At 48.3% G+C, this 19,869-nt stretch overlaps 1 protein-coding gene across 2 annotated transcripts in view; it reads left to right on the top strand.

Moving 5' to 3' along the window:
* SLC36A1 (solute carrier family 36 member 1) overlaps positions 1–19,869 on the top strand; it is a 45,894-nt gene that overhangs the window by 13,072 nt on the left and 12,953 nt on the right. For both annotated transcript variants that reach the window (XM_062188808.1, XM_062188809.1), the window contains exons 3-9: positions 6,010–6,100; positions 7,512–7,600; positions 8,081–8,176; positions 9,017–9,101; positions 9,814–10,032; positions 15,504–15,602; positions 18,879–19,045. In XM_062188808.1, the coding sequence (XP_062044792.1) occupies positions 6,010–6,100; positions 7,512–7,600; positions 8,081–8,176; positions 9,017–9,101; positions 9,814–10,032; positions 15,504–15,602; positions 18,879–19,045 (846 nt within the window). The remainder of the gene's footprint in view (positions 1–6,009; positions 6,101–7,511; positions 7,601–8,080; positions 8,177–9,016; positions 9,102–9,813; positions 10,033–15,503; positions 15,603–18,878; positions 19,046–19,869) is intronic.

Below are 19,869 nucleotides of genomic sequence, written 5' to 3'. Positions count from 1 at the left end.
CAGCCCCAGTTTGGCAAAGCCCCCCCAGACTTCTGCTCCGGCCACCAAGTAGCCAGCTCATTTGGCCGAAGAGGCGGGAAGAAGGGGGGCCACTCTGTGCATTTAACAATCTCAGGGCCTCGTAGAGGAGAGGAGATTCACTTTGGGTTTCCTGTGGAGGAGCTGAGTGTTGTCTGTGGAAACCCAGGACTCTCCTGGGCCGAGTTTGGGCCTCCTTTACCCCCGATATAAGAAAAATGCGAGGACCACACAGTGACACCATCCTGGTCAGGTGGTGCTGACCACTGGAATTAGAAAGTGGGAAGGTAGGTTGTTTCCCAGCTACCCATCAAGCTCAGCAGGCCTCTGACAGTTCTCATCATCCCAGCATCCTGTCTTTTGCAAGACCTTCTGTTTCTTCCTCAAGCTTAGCTAGCACCTTCTCTGTCCTTCCTTGTGGGCTGAGTGTGGGTAACTGAGCAGTCCTAGAATCATGTCCCCCACCGTGTGACTGCCCAGGGGACCTGGGAAGCTTCCTATGGCAGTACCACTGGGGAAGCTCCATCTGCCTGCGCTTTCCACTGATGCGTTTTCTCCCGTGGACTGCGCAGGTCTAGGGCACGTGGTCTGTCCACATGGCGGGCCCCTCACCACCCCCAGCTGATTTCTGCTCACCAGGATTCCAGCTTTGAAGCTTAGTTCTCCCATAGCATGCTGCTACAGATTCTCTGTGTGCTTGCTGTTGTAGCTGACGGACAAGATAACTGAGAACACAGCTGGCAGCAGTGAGGCCCACCCTTTCTCTCTCTGCTCTAAGCTTATCTACCCCATCAGCGTCCTCCAGGCAGAAGCAGCTCCACACACTGTCACTGCCACGTGACAGCTTCCCTTCGGGGTTGGGGGGTCACGCTCATCATTGTGAAATACTTCTTCCAACCTTCCCTCTCTGTAGTTTCCCTTCCAGTTTTTGCTCCTTTTGTTCTCAGGCATCCAAATTGCTGTGCAATAGTTGCCATATAGGGTCTGGTTTTTATTTTTTAAAATAATGTTGTTTATTTTCACTTTATTTGAAAGGGACAGAGAGAGAGATGGCATGGGGGAAGGAGAGGGGAGAGAGAGAGAAAGAGAGAGAGATCTTCTACCCACTATTTAATCTCCATATGCCTCCAACAGCAGGGGCTGGGCCACGCAGAAACCAGGAAGCTGAAAATGTATCTGGATCTCCCATGTGGGTGGCAGGGACCCAAGTACTTGAGTAATCGTCTGCTGCCTCCCAGGGTTTGCATTAGCAGGGAGCTGGATGAGCTGCAGAGGAGCCAGAACTCAAACCAGGCACAGCAATATGAGCTAGAGACCTCCCAAGTGGCATCTTAACCAGAAACCACATGCCCACCCCTGGATTTTCACTTTTAGAGACCTTCCTAAAGCTCAAAACTACCCACCTAGCAAATTCAGAGTACTGATAGCTCATAGCTTTTGGACACATGGAAGCTGATTCATGCCCGTTAACTATTCTGAATATCTTTTTATCTCATTGAGTTGTAATTAATTCTCAATCCATAATTGCTTTCCCTTGTTTGTTATACATTGAACAAATCAAAAGTTACTTTCCTTGGGTTTTCCAGGGTAGTCTTTGTTCTGAGTTGCCCATCCTGCCCTGATACTGTTGTTACAAGGTAGGTGATCAGGAAAGCCTATCTGTAGGTGACAACAGGCATCGCATTACCATCGTGGGTGGTACAAGGGAAAGTACTGCTCTAGAACTTGGAGGATTGGTTGAGTACGTGACAGCATGGGACACAGGAGCCACACTAGCATTTGTGTACATAATATGCCACATGTGCTTAAAGTACAGGTTGATTTGGGAACCTCGCTAATCCAAGTGGATATCTACTATGTAGGAAGTGTCAGGGCAAGATTTTGTTTTGGGTTCCTTTTCTATTTGCTTCACCCTGTTATATAGTTTGCCAAGAAACAGAGTACCTGGAAGTACTTCTCAGCCTACTGCACACCCAGCTCTTCTGGAATTCAAAGGCTCTCTAAGACCTCAAATTGGGGGTTGCAGATGGAAACCCCAGACATTTCCATGATGGTTCAATGAAGTGATATCCTGACATTTGGTGTCAGTGAGCTGTTGACTGTTCAGACAATAGTCTCAGTGTACAGAGCTGGGCCAGTTTTCTTCCTGGTGCCCTTCTGAGTCATGGAAGACCAGCTGTTGTGAGAGCCTTCGTGCTTCTTCCCCAGCCTGGCAGGCTAGGAAGCCAGCTGGTAGAAACTTGGCTTCTCTGGATGATCTGGAACAGCCATTTGCCTAGTGTGGTCTGCAAACCTTCTGGGGGTTCCCAAGACCATTTCAAGGAGCCTCAGAGAATGGACGTCTCCTCACAATAACACTGAGATACTGTTTGTCTTTCACTCTGTTGACATTGGCGCTGATGGGGCAGGTGCAGTGGTGGGTACAGCTGCAGGCACTACGTGAACGGAGGCAGTGGCTCCAAGTTATATAACCATGCTTGTGTTTTTCAAGGTCACGTACACACAAAAGAGAAAAGTGTTTCACTCAAGAGTGTCCTTCATGGCACAAATTACTAATTTTGTTGAATTGTGACCGTTTGTACAGGTCTTTTAATGTTCCGTGTGACAACACTTCTGTATACCAAAGATGATGACCTCGAGCCATTATTTGAGTTCTCAGCTGAACTAGTGTTTTCTTTTTCTTATTCTTTTCTTTCTTTCTTTTTTTTTTTTGTTCATAAGATACTATTTTTACTAGAAAGAACAACTAGACAACTGTAGGTTATTCAGACCTGAGTATTTGGCAAATATTTTCTTGAAAAGGAAAGAAATTAAGCCATTATCTGAAGAAAAACATCCAACAGTATTTGTTGATTTCAAGGAATATTGGAAAATATACAAAGCCAAACCTTGTACCCTCTGCTGTGAACTTGACAGCTTCTCTCTATTGAAGACTTCTCTGATGAGACTAGTGGTGATAGAATGGGATGTGATTTTTTTGGATGTTGTATAATGAAAGGTACTAGTGTTTGTAACATCTTTATAACTCAGGGAACCAATATATTCCAAATAACCAAAATGTAATGCTAGGAGAGTTCATGTGAGTAGAAGAGCCATCCGAAGAGCAAGATCACGCTCTTCTTCTGATATAACAGCATACAGAAGTTCAGCTGCCATGCTGCAGCTAAGTTTTAAGGAACAATCACATGTTGGTATTTTAGAGTAATGTCAATGAAAAATTACTATACTTATCCCAGGACACTATTAAAATACTCCTTCCTTTTCAAGATGATGATCCTGGTGTTAAAATGACTTGGAATCAGAGGCTCGTGCTGTGGCACAGTGGGTTAAGCTGCCATCCACAGAGCTGGCATCCTATACAGGTACCGATTCGAGTCCTGGTTGCTCCACCTCCATTCAGCTCCCTGCAAATGCACCTGGGAGAAAGCAGCCAAAGATGGCTCAAGTGCTTGGGCCCCTGCACCCGTGTAGGAGACCTGGAAGAAGCTCCAGGCTCTCCTGGCTTCAGCCTGGCCTAGCCCTGACCACTGTGGCCATTTGGGGAGTGAACCAGCAGATGGAAGAGCTCTCTCTCTCTCTGTCAAACTAACTTTCAAATAAAATAAAATAAGTATGTTTTTAAATGACTTTGAATCAGATCATAGCAGTGACACAGAAGAGCACGTGTAGATATGGTAACCGTGAACTGCGCTTTATTGTTCTCTAGTTTTCAGTGTCCGTTCATAGTGCTTAAAGTAAGATAAGGGGCTCCTGCCTTTTCCAGCTGCATGTCTGTGAGAACAAATTTTCTGCACATACTTCAACCAAAACAAGAGACTGAATGTAGAATCAGGTAATCCAGCTGTCTTCTGTTAAGTGAGACACTAAAGAGATTTACAACAATAAAAAAGTGCCATTCTCATCATATTTTCTTTTTTGGAAAGTGGAGTTACTTTTCATTTTAAAAATCTGTTATTAACATGTAATGACTTTATTGTTACTTAAATTTTTTTTAAATTTTCAGTTTTAATTTTTAATATACTAAATACCAGCAGATAGAGTCTAAATAAGCAAAAGCTACTCGGGGTCCTTAAAAATTTATCAGCACATAAGGAGTCCTGAGACCAGCAAGTGTAACAGCACTCCTGAGGGAGCCCACGCTGGACTGCGGGGACTTGTGGGCTTTTCTTCCCTCTGCAGAGTGCACGCTTATGTGACGCCTTTGCAAACCGCAGAGTTGATTGTGATGCTCACTCGGGGTTGGGTAATCACAGCAAGGGGTCCTCTACTGGAAATAACTTGGGCCAGGTGCCTAGAATTCTGGTGTTTCCCAGCTGACGTTGACCATGGAGATCACCTTGACCTAGTCCAGGTCCCGCACTTTGCAGAGGAGACAACACCCCAGAGGCGGGAAGGGAATTGCCCCAAGGAGGCAGTGGCAGAGCTGGGGCTATGGGACCTGGTGTTCTGTGAAACCCAGCTCAAGGGCATTTGGAAAAAGCCTCAGGTAGACAGGTAGCCAAGACGGAAATTCAATAGGCCTATTATCTCCCAGCCACTGGCTGCTGAGAATGTAGGAGTCACTGCTGGACACCTACAGTCCTCTTCCCGAGGATAGTGCTGGAGAGCAGGTCCCTTGTCACTCAGTACCATTTGCTTGCTCTTTCCTGAGAAGGTTGGTAGGAAGATGAAGAGATTGTTCTTCCTGAACGTACAAGGAAGAGTGTGCTCTGGGGTCTGATTACTGGTCTCACTGAGTAACAGGGTGATGGCTTTCAGTTTCTCTTGGGTTGCAGATTATGTGTGTAATTACCGGTTTTGAAGGATTTAGGTTCTTTGTGCAGAAGAATGTCCAGATACTGCCCAGGCCCAAACCCTGAGTGACTGGAGACACACTGGTTTGCCTTTGACCTGTTTCTTGTCCTGAACATAACCTAGCAGAGCAAATGTTGAAGACAATGCCACTCCTGCTGCAAGCCGTTTGATGTGTTCTCTTTCGCTGCGGAGAAACTCCCTGTGCAGGCACACCCCACTAACCCAAGTACTTCTCTTGTCACCAGGCCCTTCCTTTCACCTGGGGTGTCTTCCTCCCGGGGGCCCATTCCCGGATGCTGGGCTCGGTTCAGGTGTCCACTCTGCACAGGCTCTCCTGCCTGCCTTGTGCTTGGTTTTCTGAAGTCAGAGTTCTTACCACCATAGGTGGCTGTTAATGCGTTTTCTCATTTCCCTGGGACATTAATTTCTAGAACCTGAAGTCTATATCTGATTCATACTTACTCCCCCACCCCCCACCCCATGGCAGCACAGTGTTTCATGCAGGAGGCGTAGTGCTTGTTGAGTGAAAGGATAAAAGCTTTGCAATCCTGGTAGCTAATCGAGGACAGTCTGAAAATCCCTGTCCCCAAGGCAGAAAGATAAACAAGTGACCATCTTAGAGGACTTCTTCAACCCTAAAGCTCTAGGGCATTACTCCAAGGTCTCCTGACCTGTTCTGACTTTTACCCCACTCACTTTGAGTGCAGTTCTCTGTTGTAGGGTTTGGGACTGAATGTTTATTTCCCCTGTTCCCTCACACTAGTGTCTGGCTGCGCAGTCCTGTGTCTCTCCTCTGTTGCAGCTTTGGGCATATTGAAAGGGGTTATCTCAGGGGTTAGAACAGGGCCCAGATACTGTAGCAAAGGGTAGAGTGCCTGGGGAAGTCCCACCACCCTCTCCTAGAGAGAGAGAGAGAGAGAGAGAGAGAGAGCTAGTGAGTGAGAACAGGTAGTTGGGATTGCCCCAGGGAAGGGAGGTCTTAGCACCAGAGTAAACGAGACCTGGGTTCAGACCCGGTGGGTTTGAACCGTGGCTCTGCCATTTCCTTGCCATATGACCACCTTGGGTCCTCATCTGGCAAATCCCATCAGGTTGTTGTGGAAATCAAATGAGATAAAGCAGGTAGGTACTCAGTACAGTGCCTGGTGCTTAATAAACAAACTTGACATTTCTATGACTTCTTTCTTCCCACTTCAGATGGTTTCAGACCCTGATCCACTTGTTAAAAGGCAACATTGGCACAGGACTCCTGGGGCTGCCTCTGGCTGTGAAAAATGCTGGCATCTTGGTAAGAGTTCTTCTCGAAGGACAGAAGTATTAGAACACATTTTAGGAGATGGTTGTTTGTGTTCTAAATTTTCTTCATTTAAATAATTTAAACAAGGAAGCTGCTATTATTATTCAGCTGAGAAAAAGCAAAATTAAGATATTCATCTAAAGATCTTTATTGGGGCTGGCATTGTGGTGTAGTGGGTAAGGCTGCCATGTGCAGTACCAGCATCCCATGTGGGCGCCAGTTCAAGTCCTAGCTACTCTACTTCCCATCCAGCTACTTGCTGATATGCCTGGGAAAACAGCAGCAGATGGTCCAAGTCCTTGGGCCTCTGTACCCACATGGGACACTTGAAGGAAGCTCCAGTCTCCTGGCTTTGGCCTGGCCCAGCTCTGTCTGTTGCAGCCATTTGCAGAGCGAACCAGTGGGTAGATCTCTCTTCCCCTCTCTCTCTCTCTCTCTGTCTCTCCCTCTCTGTTGTAGCTCTGCCTTTCAAATTGAAAAAAAAAATATTTATTAAGAGGCTTCTGTGCCTTAGGTACTATCCTAGGGTCTTGGACTATATCAGTGAATTAATCAGATTTCTTCCCTCCTGGGGCTTGCTTTTCGATGGAGATAATATAAAATGGCCTGGGAAGTTTCTACCAATGATGGAGCTAATGAGTTAGTAACTGACATGTCCATTTTTCTGCACAGTATCACCCCCGCCAAGCCCTGCCCCTAAATGGCCAACTCTGAGCATCATACCTCTTCATAGGATTCACCTCCCACAGTTGCCTGGCCAAAGCCAATCTGATTTCTGTTAGAGTGGAGAATGGCTGAGGCGTGTGAACTGTCCTTAGCTAAGCATTTAGCTTTCTTTTTAGTTTTTAATTAATTTATTTTTATTTAGAAAGCAGAGTAACAGGGGGTGGGAGGAGAGAGAGAGAGAGAGGAAGGGAGGGAGGGAGGGAGAAGGGAAGGAGGCAGGGAAGGAGAAGGGGATGAAGAGGGAGAGAGAGAGAGAGAGATCTCCCAAGCGCTAAGTTTCCTACCCAAATCCCACAAGAGCCTGGGCTGGGCCAGCAGTCAGGAACTCTGTGACTTTGCTATAAAGATGGCGTCTCCTTATCCCCACAGCCCTCGGCCCATCTCCCCTTTCTGCAGAGTCACTGGAGCATCTCTCCTGCTGACTCACAACAGTGTTAGAACAGACTTATCCGGAGCCCTCGCTCTGCACAAGATTAACCCTCCAGAAGGCGGAAGGCGAGCTAGGGTTCAGACAGCTCCCATCCCCCAGAGCTGATCTCCACCATCATGCCTTCCAGGCTGGGCCAGAAGTTCTGGAGCGCATGCATCTCACCAGCATGTTAATTGTTGCAAACCAGGTTGCCGTGGGGCTCCCTCCTAATCTTACCTGCTTGTCTCCCTCTTCGCCTGTCCCCAGATGGGCCCCCTCAGCCTGCTGGTGATGGGCATCGTGGCCGTGCACTGCATGGGGATCCTGGTGAAGTGTGCCCACCACTTCTGCCACAGGTGAGAACCCTGCAAGCCGCCTCGGAGGGACCCTTGTCCTTCGGGGTTCTGTCGGCAGCCCTGCCAAGTGAGCACTTCAGGCAGATCACTCTTGATTCTTCTACTAGCCAAAGATGGATGCTAATGATCACAGCCTTGCTTTTCCCTGGTTATTTCTATGTCCATTTAGGGCTTGCTGTCATCTGTCACATGTACTTATGTCCAACAGACAGGGACCACATTCTGATCCTGTGTGCTTGGTACCGTTTACCCACTGGAACGCCTTTACCAGCTAACTGGATTACAGTGAAAGTAACTGTCCTGTCGACTTAGCACTCCTGATCCTTGAGAACATTCGTTGCAGGGTTGGTACCTCCAGGCTAGTCAGGGCTGGAGTGGGGGTGGGGAGCACTGGCCAAGTCCCAGTGGCTCCGTTTCTCCTGCTGCTGTCGCTGTCTAACCCACACGTTTGCCCTTCCTGTCTCCTTCCCTTTCTCCCAGACTGAACAAGCCCTTTGTGGATTATGGGGATACTGTGATGTATGGACTAGAATCCAGCCCCAGCTCCTGGCTCCGGAACCACGCACACTGGGGAAGGTACCTGGTTTCCTCTTTTCTTTAGGCTGTGTCCTGCAGTGTAGAGACCTTCAGATAGGGAGGTACAGTGTGGGAGACAGCATAAGCCGTGGAGAGAGTGATGCTTAGACTGGTGGACTTGGGTTCTAGCTTAGCTCTGCTGGTGGTCAACTGTGCGGCCTTGTGCTATATGACTTCTCCCTTCTCTGGGCCTCAGTGTCCCCATCAGTAGTGCATGGCCCGAAAGATCTCTGCAGACAATTCTGGATTTGACCCTTTATGACCAGTGGTTGTGTTTGATTCACTCATTTGTCCAACACACGTATTGAAGCAGTCTTTTCTGAGTGGCACCAAACAGTTCTAGGTAGGGAGGGGCGGTGTCCTGGGGTGAATGACGTGGTCCTTGCCCTCAGGGGCTTGGAGTCTCTGTAAGGGGAAAGACTTGGGGAAGGGAAGCCAGTGCAGCGGATGGGAGGTCAGTAATGGTATCCACCAGGAGGAAGGGAGTGTGGTGAGAAGTCCCTTGGCACTCAGAGTTGGGGGGCATAGAATGTTCTCTCGTCTGGCTGTTCCAGCTGAGACATGCATGCCAGGTAGGAGAAGGCAAGGGTTCCAGGCGGAGCTGAGGGGGGGTAGGAGGAGGGATTGCTAGGATGTGGGGCGTGTGCAGAGTTCTTCCTTAGGGCAGTTTTTCAGATGTGGCGCTGGCACCGTTCTCTACTCCTGGGGTCTGCTCATCCTTGTCTCCTGCCATAAAGGGCCTGTGATGACTTGGGGAAGGCACTGTTGGAAACACTGGCCCTCTGGGAGGCCTGGGTTCCAGCGTAATGGTCTTTGTGTTCTTTGCCTCCCCACCTGCAGGCACATCGTGGACTTCTTCCTGATTGTCACTCAGCTGGGCTTCTGCTGTGTCTATTTTGTGTTTCTAGCTGACAACTTTAAACAGGTAGGGTCCTGGCTGAAAGAGAGAGGGGGAGGGAGGGAAAGAGGGAGAATGATGAGACAGCATTTGAATTTCTATTTAGGGATCCTGCCAAGCTGGTGTTGGTTAACAAATGAATTAAGGACTTTTTTTTTTTTTTTTAAAGATTTACTTATGTATGTGAAAGGCAGAGTTACAGAAAGGGAGAAGCAGAGGCAGAGGGAGAGACAGAGAGGTCTTCCATTTGCTGGTTCACTCCCTAAGTGGTCACAACAGCCAGGAGTGGGCCGATCTGAAGCCTGGAGTCAGGAGCTTCTTCTGGGTCTCTGGTATGGATCCAGGAGCCCAGGCACTTGGGCCATCTCCTACTGCTTTCCCAGGTGCATTAGCAGAGAGTTGTACCAGAAGTGGAGCAGCAGGAACTTGAACTGGTTCCCACATGGGATGCCAGCGCCACTGGCAGTGGCTTTTTGCGCTATGCCACAGCATTGGCCCCTGAGTTAAAGTTTTAATACTGAACACGTGGCAGTGTGTTTTTCTGATTCTCATCCAAAGATGCAGGGCCTAGAGAAACTTCAGACTGTCTGTTCCTCCTCCAGTCTTAGGTATGGCTCAGAGGGCCGGGTTGGTGATAAGAATCGTGGAGATCCCCAAGGAAGGCTCTAGGGCCACCCCTGTTTCCAAGGCCTGGGCCTCTAGAGAAGCTTTTCCTTCTCCTTCCTTGCCTTCCCTCCAGGTGATAGAAGCAGCCAACGGGACCACCAGTGACTGCCACAACAACGAGACGGTGATTCTGACGCCCACCGTGGACTCGCGGCTCTACATGCTCGCCTTCCTGCCCTTCCTGGTGCTGCTGGTTTTCATCCGGAACCTGCGGGTCCTGTCTGTCTTCTCTCTGCTGGCCAACATCTCCATGCTGGTCAGCCTGGTCATGATCTACCAGTTCATTGTTCAGGTACAAGCCCAGCGCTGCCCTCTGCTCCCACTAAATAATCAGTGAGACAAAGAAAAGAGTAAGCGGAGCATAAATAGTTACATTAGATTAGAGGCTCTTATCCTGTGTGCGGCTGACATCATCCTTGCTTGTGGGGCCTGTGCTGCAGGATGTTTAGTGTCCCTGGTCTCCTTACATCAGGTGCCAGGAGCAACCACTCCTGTGGCTGCGACAAGCAAAAATGTCTCCGGACCCTGCCCAGCATCCGGGCAGGTCCCCTCCACTGAGGTCACTAAATCAGATTTTTTGCTGATTACATTGTTAATGCATGATCATTGTATGCAACTGGAAAATAGGGGAAAATCTTGAGATCAAGTTAAAAATCATGTATTCTAACCTGCATTTGGGTTAAAGTAATACCTTAACAACTCTATTTTATACTTAATTGTCAAAATTAGAATTCCACTTATTATAAGAATAAACTGATCGGCGCCACAGCTCAATAGGCTAATCCTTTGCCTGTGGCGCCGGCACATCAGATTCTAGTCCCAGTCGGGGTGCTGGATTCTGTCCCGGTTGCCCCTCTTCCAGTCCAGCTCTCTGCTGTGGCCCGGGAAGGCAGTGGAGGATGGCCCAAGTCCAGGGCCCTGCACCCGCATGGGAGACCAGGAGAAGCACCAGGCTCCTGGCTTCAGATCAGCGCGATGCGCCGGCCACAGCGCGCCGGCCGTGCTGGCCATTGGAGGGTGAACCAATGGCAAAGGAAGACCTTTCTCTGTCTCTCACTGTCCACTCTGCCTGTCAAAAAGAGAAAAAAAAAGAAAGAATAAACTGTCCCCCTATCACATAATCCCTGTGGAGAGCTGTGTGGAGGGGAGAGCATCTGAATGTGAATGGGTAGACCAGCAGGCTGAGCAAGTGCACCTTTAAGCGCAATGCACTTTGCCAAGACTTCAGAAAAGAGTAAAAGCAGGTGAAGAAAAACATAACTTATGGTATTTTAATTCCCCAAAGAATTCATCAAAATGCAGATGCCACAAACACCTGTTGAAACCCACATCTCCATATCAAGTCTCCCTTCTGGGGGACCACTCTGTGCGATTGGTCTGTCTCATATTTAATATGTAGGGAAATACATAATGCAAAATTTTGGTGTTAAGCTTTTAAATATAATCAAAAATAGTATGTATGTGTTCATCTGCCCATTTTTTGCCTTGACAGTGCCTTAGAGGGCTGTGCAGGTGGGTATCCTGGCTCTGCTTCATCTTTCTGGTTGCTATACAGTGTCACAGGAATTCGGGGGCTGTGGTTTATTTAACCAGTCCCCAGTCAGTGGGCCCTCAGGCCACTTATGATTCAGTATGAAGATGGGGAATATTCTTACATATTCCTTTGTGTGAATGTATGCAATACTTCTCTAAGATACTTATCTAGAGCTGCAGTTGCTGAAGAGTATACACTTTTGCATTTTTATATATTGCACAGTTGGATTTTTCTAAAAGTGATTGACCAGTTTCCCTTGAACTCCCTGCCGTGGGACTTGAGCATCTGCCTTCCCACCCTGATCGACAATGGATGTATCCATCTTTTTAGTTTCAGTCAGCATGACAGGGGAATATTGCCTGATTTTCACACAATGACCAAGTTACCTACTGCTGTGACTTGATAAAGGGCAGGGACTCCCTGAGCTAAGGAGTGATCCCATGGCTGTAGATGTGCGTGGTCCTCCATGAGCACTCCCTGCTGTCTCCTTGTTGTGAAACGTCAGATGGGTGGCACATAATGCCTTTTCTCAGAGCTGTGCTTTAAAATACAAACAGCTCTCCATGGCCCGTTTTTTATGAATCTGCAAGAAAGGCCTGTGGGTGCATTTTCATCACCAAACAGGAAGGGCCAATAAATGCATGCTTTTGCTTTGCCATTAGAGCTCTGAAGGTGCCTAGGATGCATTGCAGTGGACATAAAGGTGAAGGGAATGAGACTACCTCCCATAGATATTTGCACATGCTGCATTGAATTTTAGTTTATTTTTTACAGGCAGAGTTAGACAGAGAGAGACAGAGAGAAAGGTCTTCTTTCCATTGGTTCACCCCCAAATGGCCGCTACAGCTGGCGCGCTGCACCGATCCGAAGCCAGGAGCCAGGTGCTTCCTCCTGGTCTCCCACGCGGATGCAGGGTCCAAGCACTTGGGCCATCCTCCACTGCCTTCCTGGGCCACAGAAGAGAGCTGGAGTGGAAGAGGAGCAACCGGGACAGAACCGGCACCCCAACCGGGTCTAGAACCCGGAGTGCTGGCGCCGCAGGCGAAGGATTAGCCTAGTGAGCCACGGCACCCGCTGAATTTTGAATTTTTTAAAGACTTGTTTATTTGAAAGGCAGGGAAAGAGAGAGAGAGAGAGCGCATGAAAGAGCACTTCCATTCACTGGTTCACTCCCCAAATGGCCACAATGATCAGGGATGGACCAAGTGAAAGCCAGGAGTAAGGAACTCAATCCAGGTTTCCTATGTGGGTAACAGGAACCCAAGTTCTTAAACCACTGTTTACTGCCTCCCAGGCACATTGGCAGGAAATTGGATTGAAGTAAGGTAGAGATGGGACTGTATCCCAGCCACTCTGATAGGTGATGCAGGCACCCAAGTAGTGGTTTAACACTACACCACAATGCCTGCTCCAAACTTAATCTGCTATATAAATTAAGCTTTTTCCATTTGGTTGGTTAGGTTAGAAGCCAGGACCAATCTTGGTCTCATTCCCACCATGTCCCCACACATATTGTGAAATTCTCCTGTGACACCTCAGCCTGGTCTAACGTATGAACCTGGGCAGTTGTTATCCACCAGCCAACTGCAGCACCTGTTTCCAGGAACTCGAGGTACACTTGTGACTCAGGAATAATTACAGGGCAGTCTCACTCTCCGAAACACTTATTAGTCTGTCTTCATTCCAGGTACGGAAATGCTTCTTATAAAGAAGTCTAACTAATTCCTTAGCCAGGGGCACAGAAAAAAAAAATGCATCTTTTTTTATTTTATTTATTTTTATTTTTATTTTGACAGGCAGAGTGGACAGTGAGAGAGAGACAGAGAGAAAGGTCTTCCTTTTGCCGTTGGTTCACCCTCCAATGGCCGCCGTGGTTGGCGCGCTGCGGCCGGCGCACCACGCTGATCCGATGGCAGGAGCCAGGTGCTTCTCCTGGTCTACCATGGGGTGCAGGGCCCAAGGACTTGGGCCATCCTCCACTGCACTCCCTGGCCACAGCAGAGAGCTGGCCTGGAAGAGGGGCAACCGGGACAGGATCGGTGCCCCGACCGGGACTAGAACCCGGTGTGCCAGCGCCGCAAGGCGGAGGATTAGCCTAGTGAGCCACGGCGCCAACCTATTTCTCCTTTTTTAAAAAAATTTTTGAGAAACTGTGGCATAGCTGCTCTGAAATCTTTCAAAGAGAAGCCTGTTATGGGGATTAACAATGGAACTCCGTCTGTTGCCCTGTTACTGTTCTGTCACACTGTTTGAGTATGCCCTGTATGTATTGAAATACTTGTATAGTTAAAACCAAGTTTAAAACTCTCCATCTTAGCCTGTTTTCTGTTGTTACAAGGAATACCTGAAACTGGGAGACTTATGAAGAAAATGGGTTTATTTTGGTTCATGGCTATCTAGGCTGGGAAGTCCAAGGGCACAGCACCAGCACCTGTTAGGCTTCTGGTGAGGACCCCGTGCTGGTTCCCAACAAGGCAGAACAGAGGGATAGACACGAGGGGCAGCCTTGACTTACAACTTCCTCTCCCAGTAATACAGTCCTGTGGCTGGCGCCACGGCTCACTTGGCTAATCCTCCGCCTGCGGCGTTGGCACCCCGGGTTCTAGTCCCGCTTGGGGCGCCGGTTCTGTCCCGGTTGCTCCTCTTCCAGTCCAGCTCTCTGCTGTGGCCCAGGAAGGCAGTGGAGGATGGCCCAAGTGGTTGGGCCCTGCACCCCATGGGAGACCAGGAGGAAGCACCTGGCTCCTGACTTCGGATTGGTGCAGCGCACAGGCCGCAGCGCACTGACCATGGCGGCCATTTGAGGGGTGAACCAATGGAAGGAAGACCTTTCTCTCTGTCTCTCTCTCTAACTCTGCCTGTTAAAAATAAATAAATAAATAAAAGTAATACAGTCCTGTAAGAGGGAGAACACTCATTCCTTGGAGGATTAACCCAGTCTCACCAGAAAACCATTGAGCCCGCTTAGTAACCTAATCACCTCTTATCAGCCTCACCTCCCAGTACAGCCACAGTGGCACTCAAATCTCAGCAGGAGTTTTGCAGGGGAGAAACCATGTGCAAGCCTTAGCACATTGTATGAGACTGTTTTTAAATCAGTTTTTACTTTTTTTTAAACCATGGGCATACAATGTATACCCATGGTTTAAAAAAGACAAATTCTAACAGGATGGCTGTTTCTGAGCTACCCGCCCCACCACCTCCTTTAGTGCAATCTGTTCCCGAGGACTGTTGTCCTGTGGTGGGAGAAGTAGGGTTCTGTGACTCTCCTTCCTGGCTTGCACAACCTTACGTTATACCTGTGGTTAACAACTGTCTTGCTGGGTTTTTTTTTCCATGTAAGTACTTATTTATTTATTTATTTTTAAGGCATTTATTAATACATTAGATCTCTGAGTCACAGCAAATGCATGATAATTACTACAACACAGTTCTCATGGTAATATGATATTAATACAAAAAGAACAGATTCCATATGTAGTTCATATATATAATTCTAAGAGTGATATTTCCTTGCTTTGTTTTTTCTTTCTTTGTTTCTAATTTGCCTATTTTTATAATTTTTTTGCTATCTTTCCCCAACACTCCTATCTGCCTCTGGACAATATCTTCCAAGTGTTCAAACTCATTGACAAAATTTAAAAAGGGAAAGAAAAAGAAGGAAATGGCTAATTTACAGTCAACTGCCTTCCCTTCTAGCTATATCTATGTGAAGTGTTTATGTAGTTGTATCATAGTGATTCTATAAATGTAAAGACACATTTTCTCTCCATTATTTCATAAGCAGTTCTTTAGGTTCTGCTTGATTACCTCAATTTTTACTTTTTTAAGCAGTCAGGATATTCTGCAGTACAGTTGGTCTATGGTTAATTACTTAATTAACTTGTCTGGCGGAGCATTTGGGCTGTTTTCAATTACTGTGTTAAATAGCTTTGCTCAACTTTTTTCTTCTTTGGATTTCTTTTCATGTGGGGATAGGATTACCTAGTAAAAGCATGTGACTCTTTTTAGGCAAGTTCCAACACTGGAGTTCTTAATAGAGCACTGGGCAAGTCTCTCCCCAGAGCAAGTAGGGTCTTCCCAGCCTGGAGAGAAAATACCGAGATTAAATGTCTCCACATCATGTGTCGGGAACCACATTTTTTCCTTTAGAGAATCTTGGACTCTGACGTGGGGTTCAATCTCAGGTCATGGTGTAGCCTTTTGCTTTGTTTTGTTTTCTCTTTCAGAGGATCCCTAACCCCAGCCACCTACCCCTGGTGGCGCCCTGGAAGACCTACCCCCTGTTCTTTGGCACGGCCATCTTTGCGTTTGAAGGCATCGGAATGGTGAGACGAGCACTGAGCTCTAGGCCTGAGTGTTCTCTGCTGCCCTGCGTGTCTTTGTTGTCTGCTTCAATGCGGAGGAAAAGCTGTTAGAAATGATCTTCTGAAGTGCAGCACTTGTGATGCAGGAAGCGAACCATCACTTGGGATGCTGGCATTCCCATATTGGGGTGTTTGAGTTTCAAGTCTCACCTCTGCTTCCAATCCAGCTTCCTGCCAATGTGCACCCAGATAATGGCTCACGTACTTAGGTCCCTACCACCCATGTGGGTGACCTGGATGGAGTTCTAGACTCCTGGCTTTTCCTTGGCCTAGTCTTAGCTGTTGTGGGTATTTGGGGAGTGAATCAGTGAAAGGAAAATCTCAGAGTCAGCCTCTTGCTGTGTGTGTGTGTGTGCGCACGTCTGTCTTTGTCTTTGTTACTCTATCTTTAAAATAAGTCGATAAACATTAAAATTAAAGAAAAGGATATTCGGAGACTTACTGGGCAATTAATAGCATTTCAAGGGTTCCATTGAGGTTCCCCAGCTCCAACTTTTGCAGATGACTTATTTGTAACTTCTCAAGGATTCCACCAAGGACCTCTCATGGTGCACTCAGCTCCTGTGGGTGCAGTAAGCAGTAGTACCTGGCATTCAGGATCGCAGAGTCTAGAGGCAGACTGACATGGGGGCAAGTCTGGGCTCTGCCAAATAGCAGCTGTGCCAACTTGCATGAATACTCAGCTCTCTGAGCCTTCATGGTTTACTCTTGAAAAGTGAGCACCATGACTAATAGTTGTTGAAATTGAATGAGACATTTCTGAAGTGCTGTGCATAGCTCCTGACTCATGGTAAATATTCAATGTGTTAACACATTTTTATTTTTATTAATAATATTGATTTTATGATATTAAGAATATTTGAGACAGAGAACTCCCATCCACTGGTTCACTTCCCAAATACCTGCGGTGACCCCAGGCCGAGGCCAAGGCCAAAACCTGGAGCTGGAAATTCAATCCACATCTCCTTCATGAGTAACAGGTTGCTAATTACTTATTCCCACTGCCTCCCAGGTCTGCATTAGCAGGGAGCTGGAGTCCTAAGCTGGAGGCAAGTATGAAACCCAGGCACTGCAGTTTAGGATACTGGTGTTTTAACCAGCGATTTCACTGCTAAGCCAAGTGCCTGCCCCCGGTTTTGTCACTGGATCAGTAAATGTGTGAGCAGGGTCTCTGCTCTGGAACACTGGTGGGAGGGTCTTCTGTGTGAGCCTTCACTCCTGGCTCAGCTGCCCCCATCCCTACTGTAACTTCTTTTCCTGAAGAAGCGGGTGCCGCTCAGCTGAGCCTAACTTGGTTTTCACGTGTGTTTTTCCTAATAAGGGTCCTGCATTTTTCTCTGTGGGGAGCTATTGACTTTGCCAGCCCAGGGCTTAAAAACATAGAGACCCTTCTCCTTTCACACTTCTTTCCTCCCCACTTGATTTCTCTAACTCCTTATTCACTTATTTTTCTAAAGACTTATTTACTTTTTTGAAAAGCAGAGTGAGAGGGAGAGACACAGAGAGATCTCCCATCATCTAGTGCACTCCCCAGATGCCTGCAGTGGCCAGGGCTGGGCCAGGCACTAGGAGCTTCTTTTGAGTCTCCCACATAGGTGCAGGGGCCCAAACCCTGGGGCCAACTTCTGCTGCTTTCTCAGGCCATAGCAGGGAGATCGATTGGAAGTGGAGCAGCTGGGACAGGAACCAGTGCCATGTGGGATGCTGGCATCTCAGGTGGTGGCTTTACCTGTTATGCCACAGCGCTGGCCCCTCCTTACTGTAAGAAAACCTAGAAGCAGATACAGCTTTTGCTGAAGTTCTGAGCAGTGGCCCAGGTGGGTTGCCAGGGTATGTTAGGGAAGGGAGGCTTTGCCAGGATCCTGTGTGAAGCGTGGTTGTCCTGAGGGTTCAGCCCTCTCCCTGCGCTTCCCCTTGGGTTTCTAGTTGCCCGCAAAGACGTTCTCACCTTGACCCATGAGCACAAACAGCCCTGGGGAAGGACCTGAGTGGGGCCCATATTTCAGCTGCAAAAAGCAGGCCCAGGAATACAGGACTCAGAAGAGGTTGAGAAAGTGAAAAGATAGCCAGAGAGGCTGGGTTCTTAGGGAACGTTGTACCAAACTGTTACAGTTTCTCCCAGCAGCACAATGCAGAAGCTGCTCTTCGCTTCATTTTATTAGCCAAGGCTTAGATGCAGAATCATTTTGTAAGCATCCTTATCTGTGACTTCTAGATTCCTTTGTATTTTCCATTTTTAGAATGGGGAACACGGTTCTTCGGAGTTCTGGGTTTAGGGTTGTTCCTTGTGCGGGGTAAGCTGCCAGGCTGCCCACCATGTATCCACTGTGCCCTGTGTGTCCAACACAACTGCCCCAGGCATGATGGGACATGGAGGAGATGGGCTGCTTGCCCCCAGGCTCTTTGTACTCTTTAAGGGAAAGTAATGCATAAGTTTAGAAGATGCTTATACTTGAGTGTGGATTAATTGAAGTTTGAGACCCTGGGGGTGGTGGAGGTGCTTGGGGCCAGAGCGAAGTGCAGGGCTGTGCCATCCTTCAGGGGCCCTGTGCCTGCTGCAGGAGCGTGAGCCCTTTGCCTCTCAGCCACAGGCAGGAAGTGTCGTGACAAGATCAAGCACTGTATGGGGCAGCCAGAGACTGACTCGCATTGCCACCCCAGATCCGATTGACAGCTGGAGGCAGCCAAGGTCACTGGCTTGAAATAGGAGTCTGGAAACCAGGCCTAGCTAAGCGCCTGGTGCTTGAGATGCTCTGTGAAGTCAGAGTGTCTCCGTGTCTCTCACTTGGAGGTTTGATTGTCACTGCTGGTGGCTGCGCCTGTGAAGAAAAGAAGTAGTTTCTGGGAACTAGAGTGATAGCTTCCCTGACTTCCTGTTCTTACACAGATTAGCTAGGGCAGGTGGGCCTGCTGGTCTGCACGTGTGTGTTCCCAGGTGCAGGATGCTTCTACCCTGCAGGGGTCCTGCAGCAGCAGGATGGAGCCTGTCTGGGCTGGGGGTCCTGGGATCTTGTCCTACATCCTCCCCACCACCACCACTTACCTCCTAGGGTTTCCTGGTGAATCAGTGGGCCCCAAGAGTACAACTTCTGATGAAATAACCAGTTTGTCCAGCAGACAACACACGTGTATGGGGAATTCTGTGGGTGAAGAAGTTTTTTCTGAGGCTGTAAATTTTTTCTTGGTCATTGATTATGCTTTTTTTCTGTGCTTTCTCTTCTCACTACTTTCTCATAGGTTCTGCCCCTTGAAAACAAAATGAAGGACCCCCGGAAGTTTCCAATCATCTTGTACACAGGGATGACCATCGTCACTGCCCTCTACATCAGCCTGGGGTGTCTGGGGTACCTGCAGTTTGGAGCTAGCATCCAAGGCAGCATAACCCTCAACCTGCCCAACTGCTGGTATGTGGGGGAGGCTGGAGACCTGGGGCAGTGCACGTTGGGAAAAACTGGTGGACCAGAATGTGGATTCCGCTTCTAGCTCGTCTCTGCGAACAGCCCGCCACTGCCCTGTCCCCTGTCACCATCGTCCCCACTGAACTTCATTCTGTGCATGGGTGCTTCTTCTCGCGGCTTACATTGAATCTGTGAGTTGATCAGCCAACAGATAAGCCATTTCTCCTGGGAAATCCTAAGCCCAGAGGACCGAGTGTCTACTCCATTCACTGACACCATTCACCATACGTGGGGAGAGAGGTGGGTGAATGGTGGTTGCTGGCTTCTGCTGTGTCTCCCTTGGCAGTCACAGGCTTGATGTACAGATTGGGGCATCTCCCTGTGGATCCCGGATTGTGGGGAGTCCTTTGTGCCTCTCTCTGATTGGCCGGTGCTTCGTAGGAAAGCACTGAGACGTGCCAAGCTGCTTCCTTAGCGGGTGGCTGTCACTGGGCGTGTGTTCTGTCTTGAAGATTAGAAGCTCATCAATCCCAGACTCTTTTCTACTCTGCACAGTCGAGGGGCTGGGGTGATAATAGGGAGATCCCATGGTGGCCTGGGGGAACCAGCAGTGTTTCTGGGAAGCGACTCATGAGGAAGAGGACAGCCATAGCAGAGTGGAGAGATGGAGCGTGCTCCCCCTTGGTCCTGCACAGCCACCCTCTGGTTCTGGGAAGCACAGATTGGATAGGAAAGATATGAATAAGCGTGTTACACTTTCCTTGTGTTCCTAATGTGTGTCCACACTCTGTGACAAGGATTCAGGATGTTCCAGAGGCAGACGGGGTGCT

Source organism: Lepus europaeus, chromosome 4 (assembly GCF_033115175.1).
Source record: "Lepus europaeus isolate LE1 chromosome 4, mLepTim1.pri, whole genome shotgun sequence".
Taxonomy (NCBI): domain Eukaryota; kingdom Metazoa; phylum Chordata; class Mammalia; order Lagomorpha; family Leporidae; genus Lepus; species Lepus europaeus.
The sequence above is the reverse complement of the archived record's forward strand: the minus strand, read 5'-3'. Positions and strand labels throughout refer to the sequence as shown.